At 43.7% G+C, this 24,598-nt stretch overlaps 1 protein-coding gene across 4 annotated transcripts in view; it reads right to left on the bottom strand.

Annotated features, from left to right (window-relative positions):
* Positions 1 to 13,470, bottom strand: part of LOC124034585 (retinoic acid receptor RXR-alpha-B-like) — a 39,136-nt gene extending 25,666 nt beyond the window's left edge. For 3 of the 4 annotated variants that reach the window (XR_006838589.1, XM_046347976.1, XM_046347977.1), the window contains exons 1-2: positions 12,972 to 13,469; positions 8,228 to 8,359 (exon numbers count right to left, since the gene is read on the bottom strand). Coding sequence is in view for 3 of the 4 variants with exons in the window: in XM_046347976.1 (XP_046203932.1) it covers positions 8,228 to 8,359; positions 12,972 to 12,999 (160 nt within the window). In the remaining variant the exon portion in view is untranslated. Of the gene's footprint in view, positions 1 to 8,227; positions 8,360 to 12,971 lie in introns of all 4 variants that reach the window. The other variant, XM_046347978.1, reaches the window with a different exon arrangement.
* Positions 13,471 to 24,598: the final 11,128 nt, after the last annotated feature.

Genomic DNA, 24,598 nt, shown 5'->3' with positions numbered 1-24,598 from the left:
TCTGGCTGCAAATAGCATTGGTGTCCTTCTCAAATACTTCAACTGCACATGTGTGAATAAATGAAACCAATCGACATGTCCCAGAAGTGCAAAGTCTGCACATCTGGCACTTACAGGTAGGCTCAATCAAACGCTCAACCAATTTAAAATAATAATACTATTTAAACTCAGGTCTGTCCCGCATAGGCCTGCAATCAGCACTACTCTATGTAGGCACAGGTAAAGAAAAACAAGTCATTACATACCCCTGATAGGTGCAGTGAAATGTGTTGTTTTACAGGGTCAGCCATAGTAGTACGATAGGTGCAGTGAAATGTGTTGTTTTACAGGGTCAGCCATAGTAGTACAGCACCCCTGAAGCAAATGATGGGTAAGTGCCTTGCTCAAGGGCACATTAAAAAAAAATCACATTGGTTGGCTAGTATATCCGAAACAAACACCTTTTGGTTACTGGCCCAGTGCTCTAACCGCTAGGCTGCTAGGACATGCACACACACGTAAACCTGGGTAGGCAAACAGAGAGTCAGGGTGGGAAGGCAATGGTGGGACCAACTGCAAGTGCAACCAAAACCTTCATAGAATTGCAACAACTGCAACATATCTAATGACCCGTATTTGAGAGTAATTGCACGACACTACAGATTCAATGCTGTGACAGTCTAATAGTACGTTCCTCTATCATTAGAGATTCAGTATGATGTGGGCAAATGGATCCCATGGCAACTATGCATTCTGGATCACCAGTAAATGATGTAGTCACTGAGTCCCCACATCTGATTTATTTAGTTATTTATGCCAAGTCTTGTTATTTTAATGTTAACACTGTATTGAGGAATTCATTACTTCATGGCAATGTGCATCCAGGACTTGGGGCTATGGGCTATTCTAGGAGGGATGATGGGATGGAGGGAAGGAGGGAAGGAAGTAGAGTGCTGTCTTCTTTATGTAGTATAGTCTAGGCTGGAAGTCAAACAAAACATAATACGCCAACATCCCACTGGACTTGACTTTTAAAGTAGTGATGAGGGGAAAATCGATATATATTTTTGACGATATATCGTATCGTGTTGTTTTGAGAATATCGCAATATTATTTGTGAGGTAGTTTGCTGTAGCTGCACCAAAACTCCAGTATTTTTCTTTTATAGCTTGTCCTCCATCTTCTTTTCAAATGGGGAGACAATTTGTTTTCAGCAATTTTATTTCCATTATGTTTTCTGAATGGTTCTCTCTACTTCCCTCTGCAGCAGACATATGGTGAGAAATATGTTTGGAACATATAAACGCAATACATATAGAATTGTGAGAATCGCAATAGATATCGTATCGGTACCTAAGTACTGTGATAATATCGTATGGTGAGGTCCCTAGCAATTCCCATCCCTATTTTAAAGTTGATTTCCCTGACGTGTGTGCTCAATAAGGAAATCGCTATATAAAGGACTCCACCCCCTCTCTCTCAGTGTACAGCTCAGTACAGTATCTGAACATCTCTCATGTGATGTCAAGAAGATTTTAGTATTTTATTAGGATCCCCTGGGGTCCACAACATAAGCCTGTGGCAACCAACAAACAACACTTGAAGGGAGTTGTGAAGGAAATGTACTAAATGTCCGCATTACTGTCATCGTTACTAACCTCCGCTCAGTCCAAATGTATTTTCACTAGGCCACTGTGGGTGTGATGTGGGAGGGTGTCCTTATCACCTGCCTCCATTATATGGACATGGAGTCACATGCTGTAGTTACACCCATACTATGAAAGTTATCAACGTGCAGAAGAAATAACCTACTTTGAAAAGCATCAGCAACCATCACCTCTTCAACTCCCTTAGTCTCTATACTGTAATCTAAACTATCAGTTTTTAAGCAGTTATTCTGATTAAGTCGTGGGAACCAGGAGGACAAGGTTTTGAAATATATACCATACAACATAATACCTCAAATTATGAAAGCAAGTCATTAAAGAGGCAGTGCAGTTAAAAATCATGATTTGGCACAAAAATATTAAAATCCACACTACGAGGTCGAAAGAACATTCTGAAAAAGTGAAAATTATCATAATGCTCTTTTTGTGTAAGAGCTGTTGGTAAAAAAAATGCCTGGAATTTCAGCCTGTTTAGGTGGGATGGACATGTTGGCCCACATCATGCCATCACAATGTGATCTGATTATATTAGACCAATGACTGTTCTTCTGGGTAAGGGGTGGGCCCTCCTATCAACCAATCAGGGCTGTGTATGTAAATATCTTCAAATTTGTTTCCTAATGACCACATGATAAGACTGGGCATTTAAAAGGCCAAAGGAGGCTCAGGGAAATAAACTACACAAAATATATTTTGGAGTTATTTTCATTAAACAAACATATACAAACACAAACAGTGGTTTATTACAATCACGAAGAATGCACGGGTGCTTTAATGATATGTTCCTAAAAAAAACATTAATGGACCCAAAAGGAGTTGAATAAATGGGCATGGCAGAAATGTGTTTATCCAAAATGTGTTTATCCAAAAATGTGTTTATCCAAAATGTGTTTATCCGGAAATGTGTTTATCCAAAATGTGTTTATCCAGAAATGTGTTTATCCAGAAATGTGGATAAATAACCTATTTCATTGAATAATGTACTAAAAGGGAGAAATGGCAGCCAGTGAATGGTTTTGAAAGAGATATAATGTCAGTGGAGAGATTGAGCTTAACTGTGACATGATTCGTCCCTAATGACTCCTGGGACTGAAAATAGGGAGGGACTACATGAACTTATCCAATATGTTGCAAAACAGTAAAAAAATACAAATACGTTGTGTTGCCCTAATGAACATGAGTCTGATAAAGATCTGGGATAGATACAGTAGAGGCATCTCCACTGCACGTGCATCCCTCCAACCATCCTCTGCTGTAAGCAGCACAGACAGACACTACAACATGAATCCTGACATCACCATAGCAGTCTAAAGAGGGACATTGTACTGTAATTGTTGTTGTACCCACATAATTCAATAGAACATCTATTGTTATATGCCGCTTATACCACATACACTTGCCTCAGTGTTTCCCCTTGGAAACATTAGTGTGGGGGTGGGGGGTGGCAATGCTGCAGTTGCAGAGGCCCTCTTGGCCGCAGAGACAAAATGCTTCTGTTTTAAAGCTAATTTCCTGCAATTGTACACTTTTTGCCAAAATCAATGGGAGCCCAATGCCATGCCATTTTTATTTTATTTTAGATTCTCCCTGACTGTCTAGTTGTTATTTTGGAGATTGAGAACTAACAAATATTCTCTTAATAAAAAATATATAGGTCCACTATCTTTTCTACATACTTTATATCTGCTTTTAGTCTTTTAAGTTTACACTGAAAACTATTTACCATCCCAAAAATTATATAGAAACAAATAATAATATTGATGATTATTATTTATGTAACTTTTTGCAGTGACGACCACGATTTAGCAGCGACGGAGAGCCTCTGCTAAATGCATGTAGGGGAAACACTGTCTCACAAAATTACTTGTCTCCCTCTCCTGTAAATATGTGTTTTTCCCTAAAAAGGCATGTGTAGCTTTCTACATGTGAAGGCATGTGTAGCTTTCTACATGTGAAGGCATGTGTAGCTTTCTACATGTGAAGGCATGTGTAACTTTCTACATGTGAAGACATGTGTAGCTTTCTACATGTGAAGGCATGTGTAGCTTTCTACATGTGAAGGCATGTGTAGCTTACTACATGTGAAGGCATGTGTAGCTTACTACATGTGAAGGCATGTGTAGCTTACTACATGTGAAGGCATGTGTAGCTTACTACATATGAAGGCATGTGTAGCTTTCTACATGTGAAGGCATGTGTAGCTTACTACATGTGAAGGCATGTGTAGCTTTCTACATGTGAAGGCATGTGTAGCTTTCTACATGTGAAGGCATGTGTAACTTTCTACATGTGAAGACATGTGTAGCTTTCTACATGTGAAGGCATGTGTAGCTTTCTACATGTGAAGGCATGTGTAGCTTACTACATGTGAAGGCATGTGTAGCTTACTACATGTGAAGGCATGTGTAGCTTTCTACATGTGAAGGCATGTGTAGCTTACTACATGTGAAGGCATGTCTAGCTTACTACATGTGAAGGCATGTGTAGCTTACTACATGTGAAGGCATGTGTAGCTTACTACATGTGAAGGCATGTGTAGCTTACTACATGTGAAGGCATGTGTAGCTTACTACATGTGAAGGCATGTGTAGCTTACTACATGTGAAGGCATGTGTAGCTTACTACATGTGAAGGCATGTGTAGATTTCTACATATGAAGGCATGTGTAGCTTACTACATGTGAAGGCATGTAGAAAGCTATCCCCGCGCTGCCAGTCTGCTTTCACTATAGCCCAGGCAGCGGCACTCATCATCAGGAAAAGCCCAGTGCTGGGAAGAAACCCTCTTCCATTGGCTTCCTCTCCCATCCAATCATACAGTGCATTCGTGAAGTATTCAGACACCTTGACTTTTTCCAAATGTTGTTACTTTACAGCCTAATTCTAAAATGTATTAAAACGTTTTTTTGCTTCATCAATCTACACACAATACCTCATAATGAAGAAGCAAAAATATTCTGTCCAATTTTTTTTGCAAATGTATTAAAAAAAAAGTATTCTGACACTTCACTCAGTACTTTGTTGAAGCACTTTTGGCAGCGATTACAACCTTGAGTCTTCTTGGGTATGATGCTACATGCTTGGCACACCTGTATTTGGTGAGTTTCTCAATTTTTTTCTGCAGATCCTCTCAAACTCTGTCAAATTGGATGGGAGCGTTGCTGCACAGCTATTGTCAGGTCTCTCCAGAGATGTTCAAACAGGTTCAAGTCCGAACTCTGGCTGGGCCACTCAAGAAAATTCAGAGACTTTTCCTGAAGACACTCATGCGTTGTCTAGGCTGTGTGGTTAAGGTTGTTGTCCTATTGGAAGGTTAACCTTCGCCCCAGTTTGAGGTACCGAGCGCTCTGGAACAGATTTTCATCAAGGATCTCTCTGTACTTTGCTTCGTTCATCTTTCCCTCGATCCTGACTAGTCTCCCAGTCCCTGCCGCTGAAAAACATCCCCACAGCATGATTCTGACACCACCATGCTTCACCATAGGGATGGTGCCTGGTTTCCTCCAGACGTGGCGCTTAGCATTCAGGCCAAAGAGTTCAACCTTGGTTTCATCAGACCAGAGAATCTTGTTTCTCATGGTCAGAGTCCTTTAGGTAACTTTTGGAAAACTCCAAACGGGCTGTCATGTGCCATATACTGAGGGGTGGCTTCCTTATGGCCACTCTACCATAAAGGCCTGATTGGTGGAGTGCTGCAGAGATGGTTGACCTTCCAGAAGGTTCTCCCATTTCCCCAGAGGATCTCTGGACCTCTGTCAGAGTGACCATCGGGTTATTGGTCACCTCCCCCGATTGCTCAGTTTGGCCGTGCGGTCAGCTATAGGAAGATTCTTGATGGTTCCAAACTTCTTCCATTTAAGAATGATGGAGGCCACTGTGTTCTTGGGGACCTTCAATGCCACAGACATTTTTGGGTACCATTCCCCAGATCTTTGCTTCGACACAATCCTATCTCGGAGCTCTGCTGACAATTTGTTCAACCTCATGGCTTGGGTTTTGCTCTGACATGCTCTGTCAATTTCAAACAACCTGTTTTTGTTTTGTCATGATAGGGTATTATGTGTAGATTGATAAGGAAAATTGTTTATTTAATCAATTTTAGAATAAAGCTGTAACGTAACAAAATGTGGAAAAAGTCAAGGCGTCTGAATAGTTTCCGAATGCACTGTAGGTCAGCCCAGATATTCCACAGGATAATCTCTTCCATCCGCCCAATCTGCTTTACCCAGTACTGAAACATTACATTAAACCTTCTGGTTTGTGCAGACCTTTCTCATGTGTCGTTTTTATACATGTGCATGTAATGTAGTCTCCCCTCCCCGTGGCTTTGTTTGGTTTCAGGTGACAAAAGTACTTCCAAGTTTGGAATGCTGCACTATTCTCAGTCCTCGGAGAGAAAATCCTCTCCAGGCTGTGTGTGAGACATGTCAACCCACCACAACACAGAGAAGTGTTAAAGTCATCTGCATGCCCTCTGGAGGTTCCCATCATCCTCTTGTCTATTCTGAACCGCAGATCGCATGTTATCATTGGGACTTTCCATAGCAAATGAACACCTCAGGAACTTTAACAAGCCAATAGAAAGAAGCGCTTCAGTTCTGTACAACCCGTTTAAACGCAGTTCAACAAACGAATGATTAGGTGAAACTTTTAATCAAGGCACATGACTAGTTTTATCTGTTATTTAGATGTCAGATAAGTGTTTTGTTGATGAATATGGTTTTACTGAATCAAAATTCTACCAGTTGCATATGATAGGTAATTACACACCAGATGGGAACTCTGAGGGCTGTGGAAGAGAACTCAGCTCAGGCTGTGTTGTAACATCCCACTGGGAACAGATGTCAATTCAACATCTATTCCACGTTGGTTCAACGTAATTTCATATAAATTGTGTGGAAAAACATTGATTCAACTAGTGTGTGCCCATTGGGATGATGACATAGGAAAATATTATTTGTAGTTGACACAGTTTTCAGGCAAAGACAAAAGAAAATGTCCACCAAGAGGTTGAATATTAAAAATCAGGTGTCCTAAAAACACAAGGTAGTTGATACCACCATGCTTCACTAGAATACCCTGCCAGTCATGTTTTTTGTGTTGTTTTCTGGAGAATTGTATCGATTTTGTTTTAACAGTGACTCAATTGTCAGTTCCATGTAAAGTAATTGAATGATTATGTTTCCAATCATGTTAACATACTGTTGTTAGTATTAACCATGTACAATAAGAAACCAAAAATGCCCAATGCAGACACTATTTTACATTATATCATATACAGTACATGTATATAAAACTGTAACTGGTTGATACAGGTGAGACAAACAGAAATTGCATAAGTGATGCACAGGTGTGTTCCTGCTTGGGAGTTTATTACAGGTGTGTTCCTGCTAGGGAGTTTATCACAGATGTGTTCCTGCTAGGGAGTTTATCACAGGTGTGTTCCTGCTCTGGGGTTTATCACAGGTGTGTTCCTGCTAGGGAGTTTATCACAGGTGTGTTCCTGCTAGGGAGTTTATCACAGGTGTGTTCCTGCTAGGGAGTTTATCACAGGTGTGTTCCTGCTAGGGGGTTTATCACAGGTGTATTCCTGCTAGGGGGTTTATCACAGGTGTGTTCCTGCTAGGGGGTTTATCACAGGTGTGTTCCTGCTCTCGGGTTTATCACAGGTGTGTTCCTGCTAGGGAGTTTATCACAGGTGTGTTCCTGCTAGGGAGTTTATCACAGGTGTGTTCCTGCTAGGGAGTTTATCACAGGTGTGTTCCTGCTAGGGGGTTTATCACAGGTGTGTTCCTGCTAGGGGGTTTATCACAGGTGTGTTCCTGCTAGGGAGTTTATCACAGGTGTGTTCCTGCTAGGGAGTTTATCACAGGTGTGTTCCTGCTCTGGGGTTTATTACAGGTGTGTTCCTGCTAGGGGGTTTATCACAGGTGTGTTCCTGCTCTGGGGTTTATCACAGGTGTGTTCCTGCTAGGGGGTTTATCACAGGTGTGTTCCTGCTAGCGGGTTTATCACAGGTGTGTTCCTGATCAAGGGTTTATCACAGGTGTGTTCCTGCTAGGGAGTTTATCACAGGTGTGTTCCTGCTCTGGGGTTTATTACAGGTGTGTTCCTGCTAGGGGGTTTATCACAGGTGTGTTCCTGCTCTGGGGTTTATCACAGGTGTGTTCCTGCTAGGGGGTTTATCACAGGTGTGTTCCTGCTAGGGGGTTTATCACAGGTGTGTTCCTGCTAGGGGGTTTATCACAGGTGTGTTCCTGCTAGCGGGTTTATCACAGGTGTGTTCCTGATCAAGGGTTTATCACAGGTGTGTTCCTGCTAGGGGGTTTATCACAGGTGTGTTCCTGCTAGGGGGTTTATCACAGGTGTGTTCCTGCTAGGGAGTTTATCACAGGTGTGTTCCTGCTAGGGAGTTTATCACAGGTGTGTTCCTGCTCTGGGGTTTATCACAGGTGTGTTCCTGCTAGGGGGTTTATCACAGGTGTGTTCCTGCTAGGGGGTTTATCACAGGTTTGTTCCTGCTAGGGGGTTTATCACGGGTGTGTTCCTGCTAGGGGGTTTATCACAGGTGTTTTCCTTTACCTGTGGGTCTTCTGTGCTGGTGAAGTGGGCAAATGCCTGTGAAGCACAAGCATGCTGTGGGCGAGCCGCCCGTCTCCCCCGGGCACCATCGCTGAGGAGGTGGGGCTACCGAGCACTGGCTCTTGAGGAAGCCTGTACGGGCATATCACATGGGAAAGGACTGTTAAACCCACTGGATGAGGAATTCTCTTTAGAACACAGCAGAGCTCACAAGCACAATGAAAACAGAAATCTCACAACTGCCGATGAGTCCACCAATCTAGTACCTTTATCAAGTGGAAGGTAGTTCAATCATGCATAAGCCAATTATATTTACATACATTTCAAGTAACATACGTTAGTCCATACATTGAGAATAAAACAAGAACAAAGACCAGTGGGTTCAGTAAAACAAAACAAAAAGGTTAAAAAAAGCTAACCTTTTTTATAGGGATCTAGGGATTGGAAGCACTTCAAAGACGTTCTACTGAAATGGCCTCTAGACGACACAAGGAAAACACACCAAGTAAAGCACTCAGTGGTGTAAAATACTTTGAAGCACAATTACAGTTGTTTTTTGGGGTATCTGTACTTTACATTACTATTTATATTTTTGACTACTTTTAATTTACTAGAAAAAAAAATTCCCTGACTCCCAAAAGTACTTGTTACATTTTGAATGCTTAGCAGGACAGAAAATGGTCCAATTCACACACTTATCAACAGAACCTCCCTGGTCATTCCTACTGCCTCTGATATGGCAGACTCATTAAACCTAAATGCATCATTTGTAAATGATGTCTGACTGTTGGAGTGTGCCCCTGGCTATCTGTAAAAAAAAGAAAAATAAGAAAATTGTGCCATCTGGTTTGCTTTAAATTATTCATACTTTTACTCTTAATATTTAAGTATATTTAAAACCAAATACTTTTAGATTTTTACTCAAGTAGTAATTTACTTGGTGACTTTCACTTTTACTTGAGTAATTTTCTATTAAAAGGTATCTTTACGTTTACTCAAGTCTGACAATTGGGTACTTTTTCCACCAAGGACAATACTCCAAGGGAAACAGTCCAAGGACAACACTCCAAGGAAAACACTCTGTTTGATTTTATTGATTTCAGTGACACTTCCTTCCTTTAAAGGGCCAGGTTTACGAGACCTCTGCTTGTATTGTAGCTTTCTTGGAACAGAATCATCCTGCCTGGACTTGTATTTGGGTTCCAAGGTAATCAAGTCCAATACATCAAGAACGTCATAAACAGAGTATGGCTGGAGGGACAGACCTACAGCAGTGTCATCTATTGTCGTTGTGTGACCATTTGATAAGAAGTCACCTTCAAGTGTCTTTTGTTGAGCCGATGGCTACATTAGAGAAGAGTGGAAGCAGGACTCCGACACTTCCATTTCACAAGATGCCACTCATTAGGTGACCTATTGTGTTGCATTATGTGTTGTATGTGTTGTAGGTAGGCTTTTTGAGAGTGCAGATGTATTGAACTTTACTTAGAAGTGTTGGCAAGCAGACTTTAGATTAAGGATTTTTGGATGACCTCGTCCGAAAAATTGCAAGAAACTATGTTAGCTCTTTGCACCCATATTCTGGTCTGAAGGCCTAATTAGAACGACGCAACAATGAGCATTACCCATACCTAAACAATTATCTTATAGAAAATAAAAAAGTATCTTTGGCACAGTAAAGACGGAGTGCATACTGGTGATGCTGACAATGCAGCTCTTTGAATGTAATAGGTCATTCACCAGCTTTAAACCTCATGCTATACTATCTACACTTTTAGGCAAAAGGATTCCCAAACGGTTCTTCGGCTGTACCCATAGGATAACCCTATTTGGTTCCAGGTTAAACCCTTTTTGGTTCCAGGTAGAACTATTTTGGGTTCCATGTAGAACCCTCTGGGGAAACGATTTTACATGGGATCCAATAAAGTTCTTCCTGGAACCAAACTGACTCTACTTGGAACCAAAAAGTGTTCTTCAAAGGGTTATTCTATGGGGACAGCCAAAGATACCATTTTGGTTCTAGATAGAACCTGTGTTTCTAAGAGTGTACTGATAAATTTTCTAGAATGACATTGGAGGCACTATATCCAAGCTGTGAAATCTGAGCTGATGCAGCATGAGAGAGAAGACAGTGGAAAAACATGGTGTGTGTGTGCCTATACCCCATAGCATGTGATCCAGGCAGGGGAAGTTTTGACCCCAGGTTCAACTTCATGGTCAGGGTTTATTCCTCAACTCATTCTTGGAGTCAGCTCTGCTCTGAATAGCCCCGCCCTCTCTGCCTTTCTCAGGGCCTGACCCGTATACACAAGGGATCTAATGGAAGGAGTGTTGATCTAGTTCCACCCTGTACATACTGTATAATCTTATTCATTATGATAGAGAAGGCCAAACAGATCTGAGGTTTCGGCCATGCCTTATGTAAGACACAAGTCTCTCAGAGACAATGTTCTCTTCTAAAGAAAATGTTTTTTGCCAAACAACGTAATCAAATGAGTGAGATTTCATTTTTTTTAAGACACAATGTTCCTTTGACATAGACTGAGACAGGGAATAATTTAATACACAGTGTCCAGACTTCCCTCTCTCCTGATCCTCTCATTAATGAATTTCATGGCCAAAACAATTCCCCTGTTAGCTGTTAGCTCATTTACAGTAATACAGCTCATTTACAGTTAATACATAGTGTAACAACGCAGCTTATACCATCGGATAACAAATCTGCCTCATGAGAGTATATCAATTTGACTCTCTTTGGTAAATACGGAACAATAACAATAATTCTAAAACAGGAACACAAGCAATTGCACACACACACACACACACACACACACACACACACACACACACACACACACACACACACACACACACACACACACACACACACACACACACACACACACACACACACACACACACACACACACACACACACACAGTTGATTGTTGTGTGTATTCACAGGTTGAACCTCAGGTGCACCAGAAGAAATATTGAGCTCTGAGCTCATGATCGAATATCTTGACAAGGGATCTCAGAGCATACCCAATCACCACAGTAGTGCTTTCATCCTGAGGCCATTTCAGAAGAACAACCAGGTTAATATCTGTCGGCTGAGACTGGCTGGTCCTCACTCACTTTTACCAGAGATGGAAAAAACCATCTAGTCCGTGCAGTCAGTCACTGACAGAGGAATACTCACTGCACTGGTGTCAGACACATATCACCTCAACTAGCTGTTCAACGGTCTCTTGTTTATAGGTTGACAATCAATTAGCAAAATGCAGTGAGCAATGAGCAAAAGAATCAAAATATAGCCATTAATATTCAGGAAGATGAGTTCCAAAGTGAGTCCCCAATACTGTCACTTGCAATCCACTTGCAATATCATATCCATCACATACATTGTGCAGTTTACCGGTAAACATCATGACAAAATACACCCATAATAAAACAGAACTCAGATATCTTATTCAAACTCTTATTTTGAAATTACCAGCAAACCATCCATCATCTGTAGTTTGCCTCTGAGTATACTGTAGGTTACAGTGCAGTGAGGAGCATGCTGCTGGTGCTGGCATTGTTTTTGTACACGGACTGGCCTGGGACTTGGGGTTGTCTGTGAAACATTGACCTAAAGCACTTAAGTTCCCCTTTAAACCTCAACAAAATAAAAGGGACAGCTGCAGACCTTCACGATGGACCAAACCTCACCTTAGACACAGACCTGCCATGCTGTAAAACATAATTGTTCTCTTTAAATGGTGGGGTCTTGACTGACTAAATACCCCCTTCCAGGTTGAAGGGCGTATTTAGCAACGACCATGGACTTGGGAGTATATGGACTAGGTGTGAGGCTTATTTGTGGACCTCTAGCTAGTGCTCTCGCAGCCTGCAAAAGTGAAATAGCTATAACATGGAGTCCATCTAGGAATGGTCTTCCATGTAGGCAACACTGTGAAAGATTAGCTCTGTCCAGTCAACGGGGAAGAGGGTTCAACAAAAACATCTGACACACACAAACAGCTGAATTAATAGACATAAAAGAGAATAGTGGTGATGAAACAATATTGTACTTGTAGAATAAGTTCATATTTCGAGGTAAATAGTATAGCCTAGTGTATACTGTTTCTAAAATTATAGCCGGGGAGTGAATAACTCTCAAGAACAGCAACAACAACCAACATCTTATCACCAGAGCGTTCTGTCAAAAAGATGTATCACAATTACAGTTAATTACCTTCCTAAATATTCTGAAATAAAAACTATATATATATGTATATATCAAGCTATTGAGATGTTTTTATTTTGTATAATTGAGAATGCATTATAACAGGGTACGTTTTTCTGAATGGATTATCTAAATAAAGGTGGCCTGAAAAAACGAAATGCTGAATGATCATTGTTGGCTTGAGCAATAATCAGTTTGCCAAATCTTCATATTCACGCGTTATTATTGCACGTACTGGATTGAAAAGTCTCCCTGCCGAGCATGTATTACTTAAACGTTTCAATGTGTCCTCTATGTTGTAATCATCAACTGTTCATACCATAATGTATTACAAATTGGTTACAAAGTATCCCGCGTAAAGTTTCTCATTGGAACGATAATAGACTTGCTTATTAGGCTACTTTCTCTATGTCATGATGACTGATGTTTTCAAACATACCACAACAACAGTGTTCCAGAGATCTTTGCAATGGAAATTGTAATGTCACATTTTTATATCGGATGAAACTTACCAAAAGAAAGGAATGGTTTGGTTTCCATGTTAGCTCATACCAGCGGATCTTCCCAACAGCAATACCGGCCTATCACAGATCAAGAAGCCAAACGTATGCTCTAGTGAAAGTGACAGTTCTAGCCTTGGTTGAAATCCAGCGATGTCCCCGCCGACTTCGTGAAATCCGGACGTGAATTCAGATTCACAATACCTTCCGCTTACTGTGTTTTGTCCCACCACCATTGCTCGTGTGCTTTCCACAACCTATGATGGGGACCCTCCAAGGGGGATTCCCAGTATGGCTTAAAGAATCAGCGACAGCCTATTGTGTAGACCTATTATTGTGCTCCCATCCTTGAGCCCTAAATGCTGATTTTCAGAAAGCTGTTGTGTATAAGACCGTGTACCACTGGTATGACCAAACGTTTATTTTTACTGCTGTAATTAGGCTGGTAACCAGTTTATAATAGCAATAAGGCACCTCAGGGGTTTGTGGTATTTTGCCAATATACCACTGTAAAGGGCTATGTCCAGGTACTCTGCGTTGCGTGGTGCTAAGAATACCCATTAGCGGCGGTATATTGGCCATAGCTTAATCATAGTACAATAACTTTATTTTCCTCTACACACAATATTGAGTAGGCTATTACATTCACATAGGCCTGGTATATATAACATATTTTACAATGATATTTAACTTTGAAAAAGGAAACAATTGTGCATTGTTGTTTTAAATACCGTTGTCTAGTATATTATTTTAGTGATTATATGTTTTTTAAATGCTCAATGTTCAACACACTTGGCGACAGCGTATACTTTCTTGGTGAAGTGTTTCCAGCGAATACGAACGAGGAAAAGCATTTGGTAAAATAACAGGCTGAGGGCTGAGATAGTGAGATCTGAGCTTGACGGTTCAGACACCCTCCTCTCAGGGAAAAATGCTCCAGCAGAATGATGACTTTTCCTGTTGTGTTTAACACTCTCCACAGAGACACATAGCCAGCCAATCTATTAGCTGTTGGAGTCCGTGTTGAGTGGAGTATGTTTTAGCAAAAAACAGATCAACTCCCTAACACTTACCCTGTGTCCAAAATGGCACCCTATTCCGCATATGGTGTGCTACTTTTGACCTGGCAAAAAATAACAAATAAGTGTGCAATGCATTTCCTGTCAAGCATATCGGTATGTTTCAGATTTAACATAATTACATTCATTATCTGATATGTTTGATCTCGTCTTAATGAATAGACCAAGAAATGTCATTCTGTTCCTTCTCGCATTCTTAATACTGTATATACAAATACTACACATGTTGTACAAAAATACATAAATCTCCACACTTCCTTCGCCTGTCTCCCACAAGGAAAACCCTCCTAGTGCACACACATCATTAAATTATCTTTCCTCCCAGACCTGCACCTCTCCCTCCCTAGACCTGCTCCCCTACTTCCCTCCTCCCTCCCTCCCTCCCTTCCTCAACCCTAGACCTGCTCCCCTACCTCCCTAGACCTACTCCCCTCCCTCGACCCTAGACCTACTCCCCCCTCCCTCCCTCGACCCTAAACCTGCTCCCCTACCTCCCTAGACCTACTCCCCTCCCTCCCTCCCTCGACCCTAGACCTGCTCCCCTACCACCCTAGACCTACTCCCCTCCCTCCCTCCCTCGACCCTAGACCTGCTACCCTACCTCCCTAGACCTGCTCCCCTACCTCCCTAGACCTGCTCCCCTACCTCCCTAGACCTGCTCCCCTACCTCCCTAGACCTGCTCCCCTACCTCCCTAGACCTGCTCCCTTACCTCCCTAGTCCTGCTCCCCTACCTCCCTAGACCTGCTCCCCTACCTCCCTAGACCTGCTCCCCTACCTCCCTCCCTCCCTCGACCCTAGACCTGCTCCCCTACCTCCCTAGACCTACTCCCCTCCCTCCCTCCCTCGACCCTAGACCTGCTCCCCTACCTCCCTAGACCTGCTCCCCTACCTCCCTAGACCTGCTCCCCTACCTCCCTAGACCTGCTCCCCTACCTCCCTAGACCTACTCCCCTCCCTCCCTCCCTCGACCCTAGACCTGCTCCCCTACCTCCCTAGACCTGCTCCCCTACCTCCCTAGACCTACTCCCCTCCCTCCCTCCCTCGACCCTAGACCTGCTCCCCTACCTCCCTAGACCTACTCCCCTACCTCCCTAGACCTGCTCCCCTACCTCCCTATACCTGCTCCCCTACCTCCCTAGACCTGCTCCCCTACCTCCCTCAGCCCTAGACATACTCCCTTCCCTCCCTCGATCCTAGACCTGCTCCCTTCCCTCCCTCAATCCTAGACCTGCTCCCCTACCTGCCTAGACCTGCTCCCCTACCTCCCTCGACCCTAGACATACTCCCCCCCCGACCCTAGACCTGCTCCCCTACCTCCCTAGACCTACTCCCTTCCCTCCCTCCCTCGACCTACTCCCCTCCCTCCCTTGACCTACTCCCCTCCCTCCCTCCCTCGACCTACTCCCCTCCCTCCCTCGACCATAGACCTGCTCCCTTCCCCCCTTTGATCCTAAACCTACTCCCCTACCTCCCTAGACCTAGTCCCCTCCCTCCCTCAACCTACTCCCCTCCCTCCCTCGATCCTAGACCTGCTCCTTTCCCACCCTCAATCCTATACCTGCTCCACTCCCACCCTCGATCCTAGACCTGCTCCACTCCCTCCCTCGCTCCTTCAGCCCTAGACCTGCTCTACTCCCTCCATCCATCACCCATAGACCTGCTCCACTCCCTCCCTCACTTTCTAGACCTGCTCCACTCCCTCCCTCACTTCCTAGACCTGCTCCACTCCCTCCCTCACTTTCTAGACCTGCTCCACTCCCTCCCTCACTTTCTAGACCTGCTCCACTCCCTCCCTCACTTCCTAGACCCGCTCCCCTCCCTCCTTCAACCCTAGACCTGCTCCACTGTCATATTGGACCGCTTGGAGAAGGAACAAATCATAATTGTTCATTTCTGTCATAGTAGACAGCTTGGAGAAGGAACAAGTCATAATTGCAACAATGTTACACCTGGCATACCTTTCTTTACACTGATACTTATTGTTCCTCCAGAAGACGTCTAGAGGGGCCATCCTTCCAGCTGTCGTCTCGAGGATAATCCAAACGGTACACCCAGCATGAACTCCCAGGGAAAGCTGTAACTGGGGACTGTATTGTTTACTTACAGAAGTAGTAGCCTGAGAGACAACAAACACCCAGCGGTTATGTAGTAACATGAGCAATGGCTGATACATCTCAAAAACTACATCTGCTCGTTAATGCTTAGGGAGATACACACACGCGTGCACACACACAAATAGCCTACGCACACACACACACACACACACATACACAGACAAGTTTTTGTTATGTGTCAGGACTTTTTGGGTAGTAACAATGTATTCCCATTCAAAATCCTATTTTCCTATACCCCTAACCCTAACCTTTACCCTAACCCCAAACACTAAATCTATCCCTTAATTAATCCTAAAATACCATTTTTAAATGTCCTGACTTTTTAAATACTTTCTCTTGTGTCATATCTTGTCAGGACATTCTTGTCGACAATACAGGAAAACAAGTCCAGACACACACACACACACACACACACACGCACGCACGCACGCACGCACGCACGCACACACACACACACACACACACACACACACACACACACACACACACACACACACACACACACACACACAATAACTATAGTCATCCTCTGACTCAAATAGAGTTTTTCAAGCCAAGACATTCTCAAGCTGTCAAACGTCAAGGTTAACAGAAGGACACCATAATGAACAGAACTCTGATCTGTTTCACCTGTCTTTGTGATTGTCTCCACCCCATCCATGTGTCGTCCATCTTCCCCATTATCCCCTGTATACTTATACCTGTGTTCTCTGTTAGTCTGTTGCCAGTTCATCTTGTTTGTCAAGTTGACCAGCGTTTGTCCATTCAGCTCCTGTTTTTTCCCAGCTTCTCTTTTTCTCGCCCTTCTGGTTTTGACCCTCGCCTGTCCTGTCTATGTACCTGACCCTGAGCCTGCCCGCCGACCGGTACCCTTGCCCCTTATCTGGATTATTGACCCCTGCCTGCCTTGACCTGTCTCTTGCCCCTTGGACTATTAAACCATTGTTTATTCAACGTGTCTGCATCTGGGTCTTACCTCGATTCCTGATAGAACTTAGCAAACTCACAAATATGTCAAACTCTACACGAGACTATGTAGATATACTACAAATACAGTACACCAGCAAACCATTCACAAGGAAAACACTAGCACAACAGTCTAAACTGAATGAAATGATTACTGATTTCCATATTTTATACAAATTAACCATTCAATAAATGGACAAAGTCATACTACTCACCCCTTAGAGCTCAGAACACCTGCTGTATTGCCTCTGCCACAAAGTGAATAGGGAGACAGCAGAAGTAATGATTGGTAACATCTTGAGCTTACTTTGTTATGGCCTCATCACACGTCTCCCTGCTGTCATGACTGTGTGTCCGTCTCAGGCTACAGTGGGGCCCCTCCAGAACATCACCGACAGGCTAACTCCATGGTGGGATTTGTTGTTGGGTCACAGCCAAGTCAACTCTAAAGCAGGCACCCCACTGACATGAGGTCTGGAGTTGGCCTTTAGTGACCTGGCAGGGTAAGCTGGTAAGCTCACCAGTGACGGAGACACAGAGCTAAAAAGGGAAAGGCCATGAGTAGAACTGTTCTGTTGTAGGTGGCACTGTGAGACATTAGGAATTCAGACATAATGGGTATCATTCTCCATAAAAATGAAGTAACCCTTAATAATAAAGTTCCTTCGGAAAGAACTCAGACCCCTTGATTTTGTTACGTTACAGCCTTATTTTCAGCAATCTACACACAATACCCCATAATGACTAAGTGAAAAAGGGTTTTAGAATATTTGTATTAAAAATGAAAAACAAACTTATTTACATAAGTATTCAGAACCTTTGCTTTGAGACTTGAAATTGAGCTCAGGTGCATCCTGTTTCCATTGATCATCCTTGAGGTGTTTCTGCAACTTGATTGGAGTCCACCTGTGGTAAATTCAATTTATTGGACATGATTTGGAAAGGCACACACCTGTCAGTTGATAGTGCATGTCAAAGCCCTGTAGAGCCCGGAGTCAGGATTGTGTCAAGGCACAGATCTGGGGAAGGGTACCAAAACATTTCTGCAGCATTGGGGCCAACACAGTGGTCTCCATCATTCATAAACTGAAGAAGTTTGGAACCACCAAGACTCTTCCTAGAGCTGGCCACCCGGCCAAACTGAGCAATCGGGGGAGAAGGTGTCATGTATTGTCATATTATGTCTTGTTCCTGTTCTTTCTCTTCACTCCGTCTCCCTCTGCTGGTGGTATTAGGTTACCTTCTCTTCCTCTCCTTCCCCCAGCTGTTCCTCATATTCTCTAACTACCTCGTTCACCCTTTTCCCACCTGTTCCCTTTTTCCCTCTGATTAGGTCTCTATGTTCAGCACGTTCGACGTGTCCTCCAGCGCCTTTTAGAGAATTGTCTTTATGTGAAGGCTGAGAAGTGCACTTTTCATGCCTCCTCCGTCACATTTCTTGGTTCTGTTATTTCCGCTGAAGGCATTAAGATGGATCCCGCTAAGGTTCAAGCTGTCATTGATTGGCCCGTTCCTAAGTCATGTGTCGAGCTGCAGCGCTTTCTCGGCTTCGCGAATTTCTATCGTCGTTTCATCCGTAATTTCGGTCAGGTGGCAGCTCCTCTCACAGCCCTTACTTCTGTCAAGACGTGCTTTAAGTGGTTCGTTTCTGCCCAGGGAGCTTTTGATCTTCTCAAGAATCGTTTTACATCCGCACCTATCCTTGTTACACCTGACGTCTCTAGACAGTTCGTTGTCGAGGTTGACGCGTCAGAGGTGGGTGTGGGAGCCATTCTTTCTCAGCGCTCCCTCTCTGACGACAAGGTCCACCCTTGCGCGTATTTTTCTCATCGCCTGTCGCCGTCGGAACGTAACTATGATGTGGGAAACCGCGAACTGCTCGCCATCCGCTTAGCCCTAGGCAAATGGCGACAGTGGTTGGAGGGGGCGACCGTTCCTTTTGTCGTTTGGACTGACCATAGGAACCTTGAGTACATCCGTTCTGCCAAACGACTTAATGTGCGTCAGGCTCGTTGGGCGCTGTTTTTCGCTCGTTTCGAGTTCGTAATTTCTTATCGTCCGGGCTCTAAGAACACCAAGCCTGATGCTTTATCTCGTCTCTTCAGTTCTTCAGTAGTCTCCACCGACCCCGAGGGGATTCTCCCTGAGGGGCGTGTTGTCGGGTTGACCGTCTGGGGAATTGAGAGGCAGGTAAAGCAAGCACTCACTCACACTCCGTCGCCGCGTGCTTGTCCTAGGAACCTTCTTTTCGTTCCGGTTCCTACTCGTCTGGCCGTTCTTCAGTGGGCTCACTCTGCCAAGTTAGCCGGCCACCCCGGCGTTCGGGGTACGCTTGCTTCCATTCGCCAGCGTTTTTGGTGGCCCACTCGGGATCGTGACACGCGTCGTTTCGTGGCTGCTTGTTCGGTCTGCGCGCAGACTAAGTCCGGTAACTCCCCTCCTGCCGGCCGTCTCAGACCGCTTCCCATTCCCTCTCGACCGTGGTCTCACATCGCCTTAGATTTTATCACCGGACTGCCTTCGTCAGCGGGGAAGACTGTTATTCTTACGGTTGTCGATAGGTTCTCTAAGGTGGCTCATTTTATTCCGCTCGCTAAGCTCCCTTCTGCTAAGGAAACGGCACAAATCATCATCGAGAATGTTTTCAGAATTCATGGCTTTCCGTCAGACGTCGTTTCGGACAGGGGTCCGCAATTCACGTCTCAATTTTGGAGGGAGTTTTGCCGTTTGATTGGGGCTCCCGTCAGTCTCTCTTCCGGCTTTCACCCCCAGTCTAACGGTCAAGCAGAACGGGCCAATCAGACTATTGGTTGCATCTTACGCAGTCTTTCTTTTCGTAACCCTGCGTCTTGGTCAGAACAGCTCCCCTGGGCAGAATACGCCCACAACTCGCTTCCTTCGTCTGCTACCGGGCTATCTCCTTTTCAGAGTAGCCTCGCGTACCAGCCTCCACTGTTCTCGTCTCAGCTCGCCGAGTCCAGCGTCCCCTCCGCTCAGGCTTTTGTCCAACGTTGTGAGCGCACGTGGAAGAGGGTCAGGTCTGCACTTTGCCGTTATAGGGCGCAGACTGTGAGAGCCGCTAATAAGCGTAGAACTAAGAGTCCTAGATATTGTCGCGGTCAGAGAGTATGGCTCTCCACTCAAAACCTTCCCCTTAAGACAGCTTCTCGCAAGTTGACCCCGCGGTTCATTGGTCCGTTCCGTATTTCTCAGATCACTAATCCTGTCGCAGTGCGACTTCTTCTCCCGCGATATCTTCGTCGCGTCCACCCGGTCTTCCATGTCTCCTGTGTTAAGCCCGTTCTTCGCGCCCCCCGCTCGTCTTTCCCCCCCCATCCTTGTCGAGGGCGCACCTATCTACAGGGTCCGTAAAATTTTGGACATGCGTCCTCGGGGCCGTGGTCATCAGTACCTAGTGGATTGGGAGGGGTACGGTCCTGAGGAAAGGAGTTGGGTTCCCTCTCGGGACGTGCTGGACCGTTCGCTGATCGATGATTTCCTCCATTGCCGCCAGGTTTCCTCCTCGAGTGCGCCAGGAGGCGCTCGGTGAGTGTGGGGGTACTGTCATGTATTGTCATATTATGTCTTGTTCCTGTTCTTTCTCTTCACTCCGTCTCCCTCTGCTGGTCGTATTAGGTTACCTTCTCTTCCTCTCCTTCCCCCAGCTGTTCCTCATATTCTCTAACTACCTCGTTCACCCTTTTCCCACCTGTTCCCTTTTTCCCTCTGATTAGGTCTCTATTTCTCTCTCTGTTCCTGCTTCTGTCTTTGTCAGATTCTCGTTTGAGTTTCTCATGCCAGAACCAAACTATCGTCTCGTTTGCTTCACCCTTGTCCCGTCCTGTCGGAATCTGCCTGTTCATCTGATGCTACGTGTGATCAGGTACCTCTGTCCTCTACGACCCGCGCCTACCCAGAGAGACCAGCAGTCTGTCGCCGCTAACCCAGCTATTCTCCTCTGCTGCTAAGAAGGGGACTCTACCCAGCTATTCTCCTCTGCTGCTAAGAAGGGGACTCTAACCCAGCTATTCTCCTCTGCTGCTAAGAAGGGGACTCTTCTGTAAATATCAGAAGGACTTTATGATTCATTTGTCGCCCTCTCTGCGGGTTGTCTATTTTGCCATTATATACATCTGAAGAGGATCTATGTCTTCCCTGTGTTTTGACATTAAAGGACTCTGTATTTGTTAAACCGCTTTTGGGTCCTCACTCACGTGCATAACAGAAGGGCTTTGGTCATGGAGGTGACTAAGAACCTGATAGCTCCAGAGTTCCTCTGTGGAGATGGGAGAACCTTCCAGAAGGACAACCATCTATGCAGCACTCCACCAATCAGGCCTTTGAGGTAGCTTGGCCAGATGAAAGCCACTCCTCAGTAAAATACACATGACAACCCACTTGAAGTTTGCCAAAAGGCCCCTAAAGGATCTCAGACCATGATAAACAAGATTCTCTGGCCTGATAAAAACAAGATTGAACTCTTTGGATGTTTTTCGGCAGCAGGGGCTGGGAGACTAGTTAGGATCGAGGGAAAGATGAACAGAGCAAAGTACAGAGAGATCCTTGATGGAAACCTGCTCCAGAGCATTCAGACTGGGACCAAGGTTCACCTTCAAACAGGATAATGACCCTAAGCACATAATCAAGACAACACAGCAGTGGCTTCGGGACAAGTCTCTGAATGTCTGGCCCAGCCAGAGCACGGACTTGAACCCGATCAAACATCTCTGGAGAGACCTGAAAATAGCTGTGCAGTGACGCTCCCCATCCAACCTGACAGAGCTTGAGAGGATCTGCAGAGAATAACTCAGGTGTACAGGTATGCCAAGCTTATAGCGTCATACCCAAGAAGATTTGAGGCTGTAAATGCTGACAAAGATGCTTAAACAAAGTATATTAAATGTGATATTTCCGTTTTTTTATAAATTAGAAAAAAAAATCTAAACCTGTGCTTGCTTTGTCATTATGGGGTATTGTTTGTAAATTGATGAGGGGGAAAACGATTTAATCAATTTTAGAATAAGGCTGTAATTTAATAAGGCCGTAATGTGGAAAAAGTCAAGGGGTCTGAATAATTTCCGAAAGCACTGGAGATAACAAGGTCTTGGCCAGGTAACTGTCTGACCTAACTTAGACCTTCTGGTCCAAAACATTTGGTTTGATTTTAGTTGAACTTGGGTTTTTCATTTTTGGTTAAGACATTAGTTATGTCCAGCAGGATTTTAGAAGCAAGATTAATCTCATTTTCTACAGTGGGATGTAAAGTAGAGAAGAAACATTTTAAACAGCTTCCCCTCACTGTGTTAATGAAATACACATACCACTACCGTTATTTCGAAAGTGAAGCTACAACTTTTAATTTGGCTCGATACTCCAGCAATTTGGATTTGAGATCAAATATTTTATTAGGTGACAGAACAGAATTTCACCTTTTGAGGGTATTTTCATGCAAATCAGTTTTACCATTTAGAAATGAATTGATTTAATGTATTTAGTTCCCCTGTTTGAAGGTATCATAACTGTTTGGACGAATTCACTTACCTTTTTGTAAAAAGTTTAGTATTTGAACCCATATTCCTAGCAACGAATGAATACATCAAGCTTGTGACTCTGCAAACTTGTTGGATGCATTTGCAATTAGATTTTGTTTCAGATTATAATGTGCCCAATAGAAATGAATGCTAAATAATGGATCTTTCGAGTCACTTTTATTGTAAATGGGGAATATAATGTTTCTGTATGTCACGTTCTGACCTTTATTTCCTGTGTTTTGTATTTAGTTAGTATGGTCAGGGCGTGAGTTGGGTGGGCAGTCTATGTTTGTTTTTCTAGGTTTTGGGAATTTCTATGTTTCGGCCTAGTATGGTTCTCAATCAGAGGCAGGTGTCATTAGTTGTCTCTGATTGAGAATCATACTTAGGTAGCCTGGGTTTCACTGTGTGTTTGTGGGTGATTGTTCCTGTCTCTGTGTTTGCACCAGATAGGACTGTTATGAGTTTTCACATTTCTTGTTTTTTTGTAGTCAGTTGTTCATGTGTACCTTAACGTATTAAAAAGAACCATGGACACTTACCACGCCGCGTATTGGTCCTCTGATCCGTTTCGCCTCTCCTCTTCGGAAGAAGAGGAGGAAATTCATTACATTGGCTTTGTGTAAATTGTTGTTTTGCTGAAAACTGTCACAGGGATTGTTATCAATGTCATTTTGCAAATTGCAAAGAGGTGATTGCTTATAGAAAAGGCTTCCAAAACCACATTAAGCAACACTCTGAAGGTAACCCACTTTTTAAAGAAGAAAAACATCCTGATACAGTTAAATTCATTACACTGTACACTTCTACATTAATGTGGATGCTACCATGATTACGTATAATCATGAATGAATGCTAAATAATGGATCTTTCGAGTCACTTTTATTGTAAATGGGGAATATAATGTTTCTGTACACTTCTACATTAATGTGGATGCTACCATGATTACGGATAATCATGAATGAATGCTAAATAATGATAAGGGATAAAGGTACAAATGCACAAAGATCATGGCCCCAAAGCATGCTAACCTCTCAACATTAACAACGAGGTGTGTTTATTTATTTTAAACTTTACATAGCAGGGGGACATGTTAAAGGGAATGTTACAGCTTGATAGATGGTTCCTCTCCCTGAAAGTAATCTATGGGACATAAGAAACTGTAATACATGGTTTGGTTCTCTCTAAACAGCCACTACAAACTTCAGTTAACTTTAGCCACCGGCTACCAATCAATGGGTGCATGTTCAGTTGCTACACTTCAAATGTAGTCCTACTGTACAGTCGAGTCTTGAAGTGGTTGCTTCAGATATCCCCATTCTAATCCACCACAGCCATACTACAGTCATTTCACACATATGTCATCACACCGCCAGTTATTTCAGAACCGACCCCGTATGGCTTTCTGAACAAAATTAACCCCACTGTGACTCCTCTAATCCATTACTGTGAAATTCGTTAGTTGAGGAGCTATATGCTGCTGACTGTGTCAACTCTGTCTGTGGCACTGTGCATAATTAAAGCTAGCTGAATGAAGGGATGTTTCATTCCCTCTCCCTGCCTGCCTGCCATAATCCGATGAATGTTTCCCTGTGATGATGAACGGCACACTGTGATGGTGGACTAGCCAGGCATTAATCCCTAGGGAGTTAAATGCTTTAAGAGCCAAAATTGAGTCTTTTTTTCACCTTTATTTAACCAGGTAGGCTAGTTGAGAACAAGTTCTCATTTACAACTGCAACCTGGACAAGATAAAGCAAAGCAGTACGACAAACAACAACACAGAATTACACATGGAATAAACAAACATACAGTCAATAATATAACAGGAAATGTCTATATACAGTGTGTGCAAATGAGGGAGGTAAGGCAATAAATAGGCCATAGTGGTCGAAATAATTAAAATAGAGCAATTAAACACTGATAGATGTGCAGAAGATGAGTGTG

Source organism: Oncorhynchus gorbuscha, linkage group LG04 (genome assembly GCF_021184085.1).
Source record: "Oncorhynchus gorbuscha isolate QuinsamMale2020 ecotype Even-year linkage group LG04, OgorEven_v1.0, whole genome shotgun sequence".
Classification (NCBI taxonomy): domain Eukaryota; kingdom Metazoa; phylum Chordata; class Actinopteri; order Salmoniformes; family Salmonidae; genus Oncorhynchus; species Oncorhynchus gorbuscha.
This window is presented reverse-complemented; position numbering and strand designations above follow the sequence as displayed.